Source organism: Taudactylus pleione, unplaced genomic scaffold, assembly GCF_031769625.1.
Source record: "Taudactylus pleione unplaced genomic scaffold, aTauple2 ptg000222l, whole genome shotgun sequence".
NCBI lineage: Eukaryota > Metazoa > Chordata > Amphibia > Anura > Myobatrachidae > Taudactylus > Taudactylus pleione.
The window spans coordinates 438,827-454,386 of NW_028284624.1; the positions used below are offsets into that span (position 1 = coordinate 438,827).

Sequence of the window (15,560 nt, forward strand, 5' to 3'; positions counted from 1 at the left end):
TGGCTTATATAACTCAGCCGAGGGGTCGGGGCGATGACGTCGTGAGTCATTATTGACTCACGGCGGCCATCTTTAAATTTAAAAAATGGCGCTTAGGCGCCATTTTTTTAAATTGTCACGGAAGTAACCTTAAGTTACTTATGCGGTTCTCACCCTTGACTTAAATGGTGAGAACCTTTCATTGGCTTAAAGGCGGAAGGCTCGCCTTTCTCAGCCAATGAGTGTTCCGCACCGGGATTTCTGTAGTGATAACCCACTGCAAAGCCATAATTCAGCTAGTACTGTCCTTAGATGGCAGTACTATGTTCGTGGGTTCGGGTATTTGAGTTTTTTTTTTTGCAAAGACCATGGATGCCTACATGGAACAAAGAGGATGTGATCCACGCCTAGGAGGAGGAGAGTATGAAGTTTTTTATTACAGGTACCCTATGGATTATCTACTTGGACAAGTGGATTTGATTTGCTTCGGGGATACTAGGTGAGTATGTGAGATAATGTGTGCATGTATGTTTATATAAAATCTTACTTTCATCGGTGTGTGTGTCTTGTGTTTCTTTTAATATTTATTTTGCTGTTGAACTACCAGCGGGCCTGTAATGCCCCACATGCTGGTACTTGTGGTTCTCCAAGTACCAGCATGCAGGGGAGGCTAGCTGGGTCCTGCAGTTCCACAGCAAAATACAATATTTTTACTATCCAAAAATGCACCACACTACACTATCAACCCCGTACCCACCGCTCAGGGGTGGTGGGGATAGCCCCGGGCTCAGACTGGGGTGCCCTGGAGAGGGGGACCCCTTTAATAGAGGGGTCCCCAGCTCCCCAGGGATCCCCCGGCCTGGACTGACTAGCGGTCAGGGGTGATGCTTCAGCTGGGGGACCCGGTGAAAGGGCTCCCCTGGCTGTGGCATTAACCCCTACTAGAAAAAGTCCATTATGGATAATACAGGGGGACCCTACACATTTTTTCCCCTGTATTTCCAGAACCAGGACCGACTCAGAGTCCAGTGCTGGTTGAGCTTCATACGGGAGACTCCTACGTCATTTGTCCCCTGTATTTAACACAACCAGTCCTCGGCTCCAAGCGTTTATTTATTTTTTTTAACACAGGTTTTAATTCTTTAAACACAGAAGCACAGACGGATCTCACTGATCCTGTCCGTGCTTCTGTGTTTTATTTATACACAGATGCAGGCATCACGGATCTTCCTGATCTGAGCCTGCATCTGTCTGCCGCTAACGCCAGCTACCTTCCCCTGGGTCCTGCAGCCCGCAACACTGCCTCTAATGTCTGCTTCCTTTCCCTGACTCCCACTAGCACCCGCAAAGGACAGCCATCTTGGTGCACACAAGTGAACTCACTTTGAGTACACCCCTCAGCTGGAGGCACCTACTGAGACTGCGCAACAAGTTGAAGCTTCTTATCTGTATAATGGCGCAATTGTGAGGTAAAAGTTTAAAAACTAACTTTCTGAATTACCTGAACCCCAAAAGCACCTACCCTGGAACAATAGCTACCTAATAAACAAACCCCAAGTTTAAAATCGCCCTGTACCCTGACTTATGTTTTCTTAAATATACCCCATAGAGAACAGCAGAAAAGTGGTCCTAACTGAGAGTGGCAGAAAAAACTGACAGTTGGAACTTTAGATTTCTCCCAAATCAGTTTTTTATTTTTTTTTGCCCTGATATATATAAAATTAATTTCAATATATCACTTTTTCATAAGTACCTTTGTGCTATTTCTTCTTAGTATCAATATGGATTTAGACCATGAGATTTTCATGGTCTAAATCCACAACATTACCACAATTGCCACCACTTAAACACGAAGGTAGTCCATAATAGTGCCTCAAACTGGTGAGAATCATTACAGCATGGAAATAGAATCAGATTCTGGTTACATTTCATCCTAAAAGAGCCACTAAAATACAAAATTCTCAGAATATGTATTGGTATACTATGATATTGACAGCAGGGTGTCTCTCACTGCATAAAAATAGAGAAATTACCACTAGTGTCCTTATACAGGCTTTTCAGAAAGAAGTCTGAGGTAGATAATAAAATACATTATCTTATAATGAGCTCCTAATACAACACAACTCGCATTAGGTCACATACAGTATAATCAGTTATTTTGTAGAACTTAGTCAGCATTTAGTTAACGTGGACCTTTAAAATGTGTGGTACTAATCGCCTTTTTATTCAAATACTAACAAGGAAAGCCTTATTGCAGTTACAGTACAGTGTTACCGGCTCAGTGGAACAAAGGAGCATTATCAGAGAGATGAAAAACTGCTTTTATATAGTTGCCAGAGCCATAACCCCAGAGGTTAGCAGGTAGAACTTTATTACAGGTGCAAAAGTAACGGATACTTACAATGAAATTATTGATATGAATGAACTTTACATACGACGCTGCCAGAGGGTAAACCAATACAAATGACACTATTGTTAATAGAACAAAATTCAAATGAATTGAGACTATTAGCGGGATGTACTAAGCATGAAAATGTGACCAAAACTCTGAATATGCAGTTTATGGAGTTTTGGCCGCATTTCCATATGTACAAAGCTCTGGGATGCTATACATTCCGGAGCTTGGACCTGGTGGGTAACGACATCTTTAGATGGTGTTACCAAATAGAAGCCTATGGGCTTCTTATAGGATTTCTTGTGAGAGGGATCCAATTGGATTCGTCCCAGTGTCCCCGCGGCCGCACACTCCTTTCTGCACATGCGCAGAGGGACTTCTGTGGTAATAAGTGTGGGGACGCAAGCTTAGGACATCCCCCACTGAAAAAATGTGTGGGTCCTAGGGACCTCTCACTTTAAAACATAGGGGTCCTGCTTCACAGTTTCTGGGTCCCATTACATATTATGGGGGATAAGGGCAGGTAGCAGCTTGGCCAGTGCTTGGCGCAGGTAGTATTTGGGGTAAAGATGGCTAAGGGTAAGCAGCAGTTGGGGTAGAGCTGGAGGTAGAGGCAGGGAAAAGTTGGGGTCGAGTTGGGGGCAGGGTATCCGGGCTAAAGATCTACAGTAAAAAAGGTAGACAATGTCTTGATAGACACAGTAGGTCGAAAGGGACAAAAGGTCGATCAGGACAAAAGGTCGACATGTGAGATCGACGGGTTCAAATGGTCAAACGGTTGACATGAAAATGGTCAACATTAATTTTTTTTTAGGGTTAGGCACTTACCAGAGGGTTAAGCACCAGGAGGGAGGGTTAGGCACTTACCAGAGGGTTAGTCACTAGAAGGGATTGTTAGGGTCAGGCACCTAGCCCGACGATTAGGGTTAGGCACAAAGGGGAAGGTTAGGGTGAATATTAGGGTTAGAAGAAAAAAAAATGTAGACCATTTCCATGTCAACCCTTTCACCCGGGCGACCTTCTTACACGTCGGCCTTTAGTGTGTCGACCTTTTGTCTGTCTAACATCTGGTGTCTACCATTCAATCCATAACCAGGGGGGGGGGCAGAGGGGGTAAGGGCAAGCAGTGCTAGGGGTAGGATGGGGTTAGGGGCAGGCAATACTAGGGGTAGGTTGAGGGTAAGGGTAGATAGACAGAGGAAGTGCACCGCCGGTGTAGGGACAGGAGCTGGAGGCGGATCCCGAGACGACACAGTACAGGGCCGGGATGAGGGAAGCCCCTGGCAGAGGGATGTAAAGCACAAAATTAGTCCATATCCCTCTGTGTTATCCTCTGGGTTACAGCAGCGCTGCGGTGTGAGGAGCCAGTGATACGGATATCCAGCTACACAGCCAGAAAGAGCAGTGCGAGGAGTTGTGGAAAGCAGACATTGCATCCAGTTATAGTCACTGCCCTTACCAGCTACACTAATAGCCTGTGGTCACCCCAACGCATAGGGGAGGCTGGGATAAGGGTCGCCAGACACTGCAGTGCCGATTGCAAGCAGCTGCCGGTCACACAGGCTGAGATCCCTTACAGAGCAGAGTCCTTCACTGTCTGTAGCGTGTAAAAACAAGACAAATCGTCTCTGCTGAAACGTCATATTAAATGGATTTTATGTCAAACTTGTTTGGAGAGTGCTAGTTTTTTTTTTTTTCTTAGTTCATTTGGGAACAAGTTTGTACAGTATATAATTTTCTTATAACACACAATAACACATGAAGACATATTCCCTGTAAACGATAAAAAAATGTGTACATGCTGAGCTGCAGCTGTCCATGGGGAGAGTGGTACCGGAGTGGCGATCATCATAAAGAAAGGCAGCCATGTGTCACACAGGCTGACCTGAGATCACCTCACAGAGTTGGCTCAATGGAGAGCAGCACCTGGCAGCGCAGGGGACAATGGCCGCTCTCATTCAATCACCGGCGCAAGCCCGCTGTAATAACCAAGCGGCGACCGCCGCGGGGTGGGAGGCGGGCTCAGGCAGCGATTGCACAAAGTGACTCTGCACGCAGGTGATTGGTTGGGGAAAAAGTGGTGATTGTAATTGACTGCTGTGTCACACATAGGTCAGTGACCTCACATCGCGTCCTGTAAGTCCTGTGGCCATCTTCCTGGTCTCCTACAGCTTTGCTGTCGGTGACACCAGTCACCTGACTGGCCGGGCTGGCAGCAGCGCATGGGGGGAGATGCAGAGCCGTGGAATGCCCCTAGGTATTCCAAATGCCATAGAGACATTTGCTTATCATGCCTATGCCTAGGGCCAGCTCTGCCAAAAATACTAAACAATTATATTTGTAAATTAAACCCTAATCCTCACCCTAACTCTCCCCCTAGTGCCTAAACCTACCCCTATCTCTAGTGCCCTCCACTAGTGCCTAAACCTAACCCTAGTGCCTAATGCTAACTGTGCCCTCCAGCAGCCTAACCCTAACCCTCCCTCAAGTGCCTAACCTTAAAAATGTTGAAAAATCATAAAACTGTGTCAACATTTTTTGTGTCGGCAATTTGAACACGTCGTCCTTTTAACCCTATTGACTGTAATGCATAGTCAACTTTTTGCCAATGTCGACCATCTGATGTCAACCTTGTTGACGGTTACCTTTACATTGTCGATCTTCTATCCGGATACTCTTGTGCTTGTCCTGGGAAGATTTGTTCATGGTGCCAGGCTTGGAAAGTCAAAAAGAATGATTTCAGTTCTATCTAGTATCAGATCTCTCCCTGGTCACCAGACATCAATCTTATCCATACTTTTGTGGGTATATAAGGGATCAATAACCCATTCAGTAGACAACAAAGTGGACAGTAAACACATTGCATCATGAAAGGTTTTAAATAAGGAAATACAATTGTTTTAATTTGTTTGTTATCAGTTATCAAAATATGATTATACTTCATCAAGGATTAACCGAATCAAAATACCTTTTCTCCTCTTTTAGATTGTAATCAGCCTGTCGTCAGGTAATGGCTGTATTGCAGCAATCATTGAGCCACCACACAACAAGGGCCGTCTGTCATTAAATTCTCTTAGATCAACTACCAAATAACCAGAACTGGGAACTTAGATTCACCACCTGCATACCAAACTGGGAATATCAAGGTGTCCACCAATTGTGTTGAATGACCAGACTTACCTCATCTTGGCCAACAAAAGATGTTGATTCTGCAATAAACCAGTTATTTAGTATCCGGATAATTGGGGTTGCGGTGGTTTGGGACGCCGACGTCGCTATCCTGTTCTCCTTCGGGATATCGGCACCAGCATTTTGCCAGGCGTCGGTATATCGACGGCCGGCATCCCGTCTGCCGGCAATGTAACTACATCCCGTTGGAGGACTTGTACAGTATGTGTATTTTTACACATGCACAGCTTTGATAGAATGGGTTTGTGGAGATTTATTCAGATCTCTCCTCCCACAGTGGTTGCTGCTCACCCTTGTGTGTGAAGTAAAGAAACTCTAGCAGTGGAAAACATTTTAGATTGTGCACTAACAAAAAATGAGGCATGCAATCCTAATAATAAGTACATATAAAACCACCCCATAAGTTTAAAGATAAAATAAAAGCTAAAAAAGTATTGTGCCCATATATGTACATGCATAAAATAGACAAATTTTGGTACAGTTTCAGTGTCCTAACAGCAATTCCGCAGAATTCCTTGAACAAAGGTGGCTTCAGTAACATTGACTCACTCTACTGCTCATGTCCATTGCATATAAAAAAGGTCGACAATGAAAGGGTTGACAATGATTTGGTTGACACCAGAAGGTCAACATGAAAGAAGGTCAACAGGTTCAAAAAGTCAACATGGAAATGGTTGATACAGAAATGGTCACCACTTTTTTTATTTTTAGGGTTAGGCACTAGGAGAGATGGTTAGGCACTTACCACGACAGTTAGGGTTATGCACCAAAGGGAGGGTCAGGGTATAGATTAGCGTTAAAAAAAAATTGTTGACCATTTCCATGCCGACCTTTTGAACCTGTCGACGTTCTGTACTGTTTAACTTTTTGTCATGTCGACCTTTTGTATCACACCCCATCACATCATTCTGAGCATTGGGAACCACTATTACTGTGGGCAAAATCAATTTTGAGATTAATAAAGGTTTTTTTTTTTTTAAAATGTAGTCCTTATAAATATATTCCAAAACATTAAAGTGCAGAGCACAACACAACACAACACAACTTTTTCCCTGGCTCTTTATTATGGTATGAAGAAAAACATCATTGATTCTGTGCTTGATGCAGACATTATATTACAAATGTATTACAGAAATATGGTGTGACTATTAAAATATGATTACACAAAAGTATGAACATTTAAAGGTTTACAGTACAGTGAAATTTTTGTTATAAACAGACTTTTAAATATACATAGGACAATATTAGCCGACAGAAAACATCATAGACAAAATTGACAAAATTCATGTCTAGGCTTTTCTTTCAAACAAAGTTTTTCAGTAAAACATAATTGGGAAAAAGCCTTAAAACCAGGAACCAGTCACCTTTATACTACAAATATATACAAAGGTGTGCAAACCAACAATGTTTTTGTAATCAAATTTTACACAAGTGGACAACCGAGAAGGATTTTGGTCAATTGCAGTTTACACATTGGTGCACTGAATTGCATTTTTTTCCTAGATATTGTTAAAAATGTACAAATCAGGAGCAAACAGACCTGGGCCTCTGCATTTTTCATTCATAGCACGTATGAGCCCACTTTTGCAGGGTTGCCACACCTTGTAAATATTTCATATGATCAATTGCATACAAAATTAACAGACAGGATTTTTTGCTATGTAATCTAGAGAGATGGTGCATCAGGGTAGGTGTACAAACCTGCAATATTTCAAAATCATTGGTTTAATGTTGGACAATTACAGAGTAGTGTTAAGAAGGGGGAAATATCTGTACTGGAAATTATCTTTTTTTAAAGATATATTAAAATGTAATTTCATTTGTACGCACTATCCATAAATGTACTCAAGGTTGGCAACCCTGGGCACTGACATACAGTCCATTATGAACTGCCTATATTAACGAAGGATAACTAAATTTGTTGGCATGCATTGTATTCAGTTTGCTTTGACACCCCTACTTTTTGTTATGTCAAAAAACATAACAATTATTTTAGACTGTAATACACAGTATTACTGACACTAATGATAATATTTGCATATTTAAAACAAGGTATTTTAAATGAAAATCCTATAATGTAACAAAACATTATGCTATAATTTTATGTACAGTCACGCACAGAAGTAGCAATACTTCTATTTATTGTTGGAAAAAAAACATAATTTAAAAAATATTTAAAGTATTTACAGGCATCGGAAAACAATTGCCACCTTGTTGACCTCGGTATTTAAACAATTGATTTTCAATTCATGAGACCGGGTTACAGATATGTCTGTTTTGCTGCGGGCTACACAGGTCCAGGGTTTTGACTGTGCTGCCCCAAGATATCGTCAAGAATGGTCAAATTGTTTAGCCAGTCTTCATCAGTACTGCTGCTGCCACCGCCCTTCATTAGACAGTCAATGAAGTCTGCTTCGTTACAGTTAGCAGACAAGACAGAACTGTTCTGTGTCGTAACAAAGTCATAATGGTGTAACTCAGCCCCACAACTTATCCTATCAAAGGTTTCAGGTGTTTGAACTGATGTTGGTGCATAAGAAGGTGGACCAAGTTGACCAGAGTTGATTTGGTTATATGTGGAAACACCTTGTGGCATTGCTTTCATTGCATTAAGAGCTGCTAGCTGCCCACGGGACAAACTGGTGCCAATGTTAGGGCTATTAAGAGACCCTACACCTTGATTTGCCTGGGATAGACCAAGTTTTTGCATTTGTCTTATTTGAACCCCAGGAGCTATCTGGTTTGGAGGAACCAATCCCTGATGTGAAAATTGCTGGCTTGTCATATTTGGTCTGACATTTTGTTTGGTGAAGAGAGGGTTGTTAGGAAACTGTTGCATGCTGGGATCCATTTGGCTTTGACCTGGTATTCTTGAAACTCCAGCTTGAGTCCACATCTGAGTAGAAGGGCTGGCATAGACATTCGGAATTCTTGATATGTTGGACTGTCGTAAATGTTGCTGAGCTGCAGAATGATTTATTAAAGAGCTTGAAGTATATCCAGACAATGTCATCCCAGGTCGGACAGTGGATTGGCTGTGCACGGTTTGGCAACCGGTGTTCATACTCAGTGCATTCTGGTTCTGTCGGAGTGGCATATTAAAATCGGAAGATGCCTGAAATATTCCTTGCTGTTTTCCAGTGTTGTGTGGGATCATGACCATTGTTCCACTATTCTGATTCATTGTTGTTGGTGTTATGCCAGTGCCCATACTGGTCTGAATCATCCCTTGTGAGGAAGCGATCATACGATGGCTCTGGGAGGGTGTTGGCATAGGCTGGACACAATCCGTACGGAGAGTCTGCGGAAGAGCTGCAGTAGAAAAAATTAAAATGAAACACATGTAAAAAAAAATAAAGTCAGGTACTCGACTTGAAAAACACTGGGACTTGCCATGAGAAAGAACTATACCAAAAATGTGGAACATTTAACATTTAAGGCAGGTATTCTCCAGTCTACAACAGTCTCCTTTTATGGACCTCAATGCTTGAGCACAGGTGGTTAAGTGAAAATGACTGAGGCACTAATTAAATCACCTGCTACTCAGTCCCAAATATCCTTGCCCTGGTTCACCTAAGCCACACCTAGAATATATAAAGAAAACTGAAAATCTGCTGTCCAGTGACAAAACTCCCCCCCCCAAAAACAAAACAAACAAACAAAAAAAAACAGGACTGTTGGGGGGCCAATTCAATTCAGCGTGATTTGAATAACGCCAGGAGGGCGTTCCTGGAGCAATTCAATTGACTGTGCTGTAAACTCCCAACTAGAGGATTGCTGCTCGCACCCTCATGAGGATAGTGCAGAAATCCAACTAAACTAGGGTCGCAATGCTGTTTACCGGGTTAGCGCGTGAACAAACACCATCGAGGCAGGCGCTTAAGTCGGAGACTGTCTGTCACCGCTACTAAACACCCGACTTAAGGCATGGTAACTGGCATCTCCCGACTAAGGCCCATATTCAATTAGTCGCGAAAAGTCAGCTAAGTTTTGCCTCCCGGACTTTCCGCCTACATCGCGTGTTTTTGGCGAAAAGTCTTTTCGAGCGTGCGACCGATTTTCGCCCAATTCAATTCCAAAGGATGCGAAAATGGGACCCGCCGAAACTCAAACAGGCGAAAAGTGCTGTCAGTTTTGGGGAAATCAGCCTGAAACCCCCCAAAAGATGCACTGACATTTGGGATCACTATAGATATCCCCGAACAGCCCTGTTGAAGGTATTTGGGGTAATTTAATGATCTCAATAGCTGCTATTTAGCACCTTTGCACAAGTGGTGTAGAATAGCATTTTACATAAATTTTTGGTGAAAATAAGTAGTCCCAACAAAATTGGGTACATGAAAATGGGTGCTAGAATATTTTACAGCTGTTAAAGTGAAGTTTTTTTAAAATGTAAAAAATCCTCCTGCCGCAAGCACCTGCAATCAAAACACACCTGGGGCAAACTTGGGGACCCCCCTGGAGTCTATTTCGCTAGTTTTTAACTTTGTCCCCCAACTTTGTTTTTTTTTTTGCCCCCAAAACGAAAGTGCTTTTTTGGGGTGATCTAAAGTATTTTTTTTTATTTTTTTGACGCAGTTTACCTTTGGGGGACTGTCTAAAGGGTGCTGGGGGGTTTTCAGAAGTGTGCAACCCAAAACCTCAATTCTGCACATTTTTTCAACCACTATTCATAGGCAAATCTTTTTAGCCTATTCCAATGCATTGACTTTCGCCTGGTGAAATGACGTAACGGGCGAGAACTTTCGCTGAAAACGGCTTATTGCGGCTATTTGAATACGGCCCTAAGGGCAGGGCACGATGAGGACAACCGAATACATATGGAAACTCCTTCCCAACGCTATTCAAAATGCATTGAATTGAATCGCCCTCTTGGGGAGTGGGCCCATCTGAGCTCATTAGAACTAGTGTTTTAAATGGTGTGCATGCATATTGTTGGTATCTTTTCTAAGAAGCAAATTAACAATAACAAAACTAGATTTCAAAGAGTAATAATACACAACAATCAAATAACAACCAAACACACGGGGAGTATATTCTGTCAGTGCAAGTGCAGGGCCAGATTAACAATGGGACGACTGGGACTACAGTTCCTGGTGTCTACATGTAAACATGCTGACATGATGATGTTCAAATGTCCAGCTGGCCATTAATTATTAAATTAAAATTCTATTTTTATTTTCTGCTTTTACATATTTAGGGCCTCATTGGTCAACAAGTTTTATTATTTATTAGTGATACAACTCGTTCTGTATGATAAATGGTGCTCAAGCCAATCAGCTCCCAACTGTCATTTTTCAAACAGATGACAGTTGGGAGCTGATTGGCTGGAGCCCCATTATCATATGCAACGAGTTTTATCACTTGTTGTGAATGATAGAACTTGTTGATAAATTAGGCCCTTAGAGAGATATTGGGGCTGATAGTGTAGGAGTGTACTAGCGCCCACATGTAACTGGCCACACCCACACAGCACTGGTCACAGCTCCTCCCCTTCTCACAATCAGAACTTGATCAACCCTAACTCTAAGTAGCCCTTAATCCGGTCCTGCGCAAATGGATTGGACCTTTAAGAACAAGATTCTAAAAGGATGCAAAATCATAAACTGTCTTTTTATACTTTCCTACATTTACCTAGGTTTTATTTAGTTACTCAGCATCAGTCATCCATATGTCCTGTTAAAGCCATGTGGGTGAACAGTAAAGGGGCACATCCACTAGCAGACTTTGAAAAGACTGCACGATTACGACATTGTAATTGGACAGTCGTTTCACAGTCTGCGCTGTGCCTACACTGAATGATCAGTCATTCAGTGTAGGCACCCTCCCTCAACCCCTAACATGGCCAATCTGTCGTTATCGGCAGATTGACCAGCATGTTCGGACGATGACAGACGTCAAAAACGACCAGCGGGAGCGCGCATCGCTGGTCGTTTTTGACATCACGCCGCCTGATTTGTGCCAGATTAACAAACGATTGAATGATAATGATGTCATTATCGTTCAATCGCTGTTTAATCAGGTAGTGGATACCCGCCTTAAGTTCCGCGTGTGAGTGGTTCACTTATGAAGAGCCTTCTTACTCACAGTGGCCTTCTAGGACTATAGATTTATAATGACAAACAACCATTTATGGAGCCAAGAAGAGGAAATGTTTGCAGGATAAATATTCAGCGTCTCTTTAGTATTCGCTCTCCCTGTGACTCTGAGTCATCCATGCATCCTATTGATTTATATAATGAGGTTGAATAAATAGACACATTTTTTTTAACTTAACTGAAATGACAAAAAGTGGTTTCTTAGAGGATTTTCTGCAGTAAATAAATTATATTTTTTACCACTTACTTTGAAACTGGTTCATCTGCTGTGCCACAAATGCACTACGCTGCTCAGGTGTCATGCTCATCATATTTGGTCTGGGTTTTACCTGAAATAAGGAGACATAATTACATTTATTATATATATGAATGCCTTTTCCCCTCTCTCAATCCTGTGAATAAATCACTTGGGCTACCCTGGCAGGCCACACACCAATGTGGCAGGTATGCATCAGCCTCTATTACATTAATGAAAAATAGAGCGGAAAATGGATCTGGCAAGCGCACATAAAACCACAATGGTGCTTTTAAAACAAGAAATATGAATCAGTCTGAAAGAGTGTTTGTTATAGCAGGCCTGTAATGTTACAGTGTGCCTTTGAGATGCAGACAGACAAACCTATTGCACACTGCACCACTACTAGAGAATACAATGGATCGGCTGAATCATCACAAAATGGCTGCCTCTACTGTGTGTAAGAAACAGGTGTATAAGAGACGTGACTTCAGAGTGCCAGTGACTCAGTTGTTGGCAGCAAATATTCATTAGCCACCAGTTGTTTGTGTTGTTACAACATTGTAAATGATGAAAAACAATAAGTAATAAGGGCAAGATCAAGTTTATCCAAAAGAGGAATAATAATATAATAATAATAATAATAATAATAATAATAATAATATCATCACACTTCCATCTCCTTTATTTACCTGAGAGCATAAACCAAAATAAGATCTTAACAACAGAAATTTAGAATAACAAAAAATAGAGAACAAAATAAAAGCCACAGACACACAGCATGGTGATATTCCTTAAGAGCTGCACAAATATACAGCAAATAGAAACATAAACATTTACTTCGCCGGACCTATTCAATTAGCGTGGATTCCTCGCGCGCGAGTCCCTGCAGTCAGAGTATACCTCACAGCTCATGGAGGTGCTAGGTTAAATCTGCGTAAAAAAATCACCAAATCGGGCTCACGCACAGGGAAAAAGAAACATGGATTCCGCAGTTTGCGCAGAATCAGTGTGTTTCCGTGTGTGAATACCGATTTTTCGGCACGGGATTTTGGCCGGCAATTAGTCATAGGGTAAACCCCGCGCCTATTTGAATACCTGCCATAGACTCATGGCAAACTGAGCTACGCATTAGTGACATCGGCATACATTGCTATAGAGCTAGATGTACCAAGAGGTAACTTTTGCAAGCCGACAATTCTCATTGGTTTGGACTCTGAAATTTAAGAGGGCAATAATATTATATGCAAAAGAAGACGTGTACTACAATAACATTATTATTTTTGGCGTGAGAACACACAGCACTGTCCATGATGTGATTATAAGCAGAACAAGCTCAAACCTTGCTAGGAGGCTCAGAAACAAGCTAAGGCCACAGATAAACCTTGTAAGGTCATCACATGGAACAATGCACAGTAAAGACCTTATCTCAGATCAGGTCTGCAGTCAGGCAAAATAGCTCATCTGCTGCAAAATCACTGGTGTTTATTTTATACCATAATACTGTAGAGAACAATAATGTTTAGGAATAACTCATTTAAGTAATTACTCAATTAATGTTATTTATGCAGTTAAAATACTGAGCCCTAACTAATTCTTTTACACAGTCTATTTTATTATATATTAATGCTAACGTTTCACTTTTGGTTATTTCTATACTTAAATGGCACTTCTGCATGCTCCTTTGGTGGGCAGTTGAATTCCCCAACACATATCAAAAACAAGTTTTATCAGGTGAAAAGAAAAGATTTTCCCATACCTGCTGCCGCCTCATAATTTGCTCCTTCAAGATTGCATGGCGTATGTAACCATTAGCCGTGAGAGGAGTAGGCCCGGGGCCTGCGCTTGGTATAGAGCCTGGTTCTTGCATTCTGGGAACAATTCCAGCATTCGGATCCTGCCAATAGAGAAGAGAGGGAATAACAACCCAAAACAATAAATCAGATGAGAATGATTACTAAACTGTAATTTCATCAAAGATTGCAGTGGTCATACAGTATTATTTAATGTTCTTTCCAGTCTAACTACTTAGACAGTTCCTTGTTTTGTGTTAAAGAACACTATATTCATTAATATATTTCTCACAGTTGTTAGAGACCGTTACAGTGCCCAAGATAGTGAAGATTTAACAAGAACAAATCCAAGGTAGCCCAATATCACCATAGAGAACCACAAGTTACTCTATGATTTTGCTTTGTTAGACCAATGCGTTCCCTAAATACATAGTAGGTGTTAACAAATCCATATATCCCCGATTTATAAATTGTGTGTTTGTATCCTGTTTCAGCTTCAATAACTTATGAACTGAATCCAATTGGTCTGCATTGTGGGAAACAGGAAGCTGTGCACAGCTTCAGGAACAGGAAGGAAGCCTGTAAGACTCCATGATACAAAAAAAAAAAAAAAGGGGGAACCTGAGGTGCTTTTAGGTGAGGAGTTAGTGGAATATTTAATTTTAAATCACAGTAATAGCATGCTTCCTTGGAATAAGCATTCAGCAACTTAAATGTTCTAAGATGACCTGAATATTAACATTCAATTTTAAAGTGAAATACACTTAGGACAGTTTAGTGTACATAATGATTTAAAAAAAATAAATTCAGCTTAATATGGGTCCTCTTTATTCAACTTTGCTATATTAACCACAGTCCTAGAAGAAGACATGTTTGTTTTCATACTATAAAAAATCATGCTTCATCTGTCACTTCTCTCTCATTTGCATACTGAAGTCACTGGCACTAAACAAGAAATGGTGACTGAAAATGGTGAAGACAACAATCTATAACAGGTGAAACTCCACACTCAGTGACCTCCCTGTTATAAGGGGAGATTTATCAAACCTTGGAGAGATATAAAGTACCAACCAATTAGATTCTATTTACAGGGTGATTTTGAAAAATGACAGTTATAAGCCGATTGGTTGGTACTTTGGCCAAGATGTACTAACACTAAAATGCAGTCAAACATCCGAAAACCGCGGTTTCACCACATTTCCCACATGTATCAAGCTCCAGAAAGCAAAACTTTCCAGAGCTTGTACCTGGTAGGCAATGCCATCTATAGAGGGTTTTGCCTGATAGAAGCCTGCAGGATTCTTTTCACAGAATGCCCCATGAGGGATCCAATAGGTTCCCTCCCAGGGTCCCCGGAAGCTCGAGCGTGGACAGTAGGACTCCCGGGTCATAAACCCAGAAGTTCTCACACCGCAAAGGACAACTTTTATCGGAAGACATGTCCTTTGTGGTTTTAAATAAAATTGTATTTGCATAGCTATGCATGTAGTAATCTCATTCAAAATGTGTTGCTTGATAAATTCCGCCCTTTATCTCTGTCCACTATATATACTATATAGTTGATATATTATACATACAGTATATACATACACACACTATATATAGATCTCGGCAAACTATGATAGGTCTCCCTAATGTCAACTACTTTGAGTGGGCTGGTTGGCACTCTGGGTATAGGACATGTTTTGTCCATGCAGAACACAAAAAAAAGCAGATTGCAGGTGAATAACTCTGAACCACCCTGCAAATGTCCTGGTTTGAGGGGACTGTCCCTTAGAAATTGGGACAGTTGGGAGGTATGACATAAAGCCTCCTTGTATATTTAAATTCAAATATGGTTTTAAAGTTACCTAGATGGCTATAACCAGACC

At 41.4% G+C, this 15,560-nt stretch overlaps 1 protein-coding gene across 2 annotated transcripts in view; it reads right to left on the reverse strand.

Moving 5' to 3' along the window:
- Nucleotides 1–6,619: 6,619 nt before the first annotated feature.
- The window catches only part of MAMLD1 (mastermind like domain containing 1), a 179,623-nt gene continuing 170,682 nt past the window's right edge, over nt 6,620–15,560 (reverse strand). For both annotated transcript variants that reach the window (XM_088478846.1, XM_088478845.1), the window contains 3 exons: nt 13,656–13,793; nt 11,909–11,990; nt 6,620–8,875 (listed from right to left, as the gene is read on the reverse strand). In XM_088478846.1, coding sequence (XP_088334972.1) covers nt 7,851–8,875; nt 11,909–11,990; nt 13,656–13,793 — 1,245 coding nt within the window. In that variant the 3' untranslated portion in view covers nt 6,620–7,850. The remainder of the gene's footprint in view (nt 8,876–11,908; nt 11,991–13,655; nt 13,794–15,560) is intronic.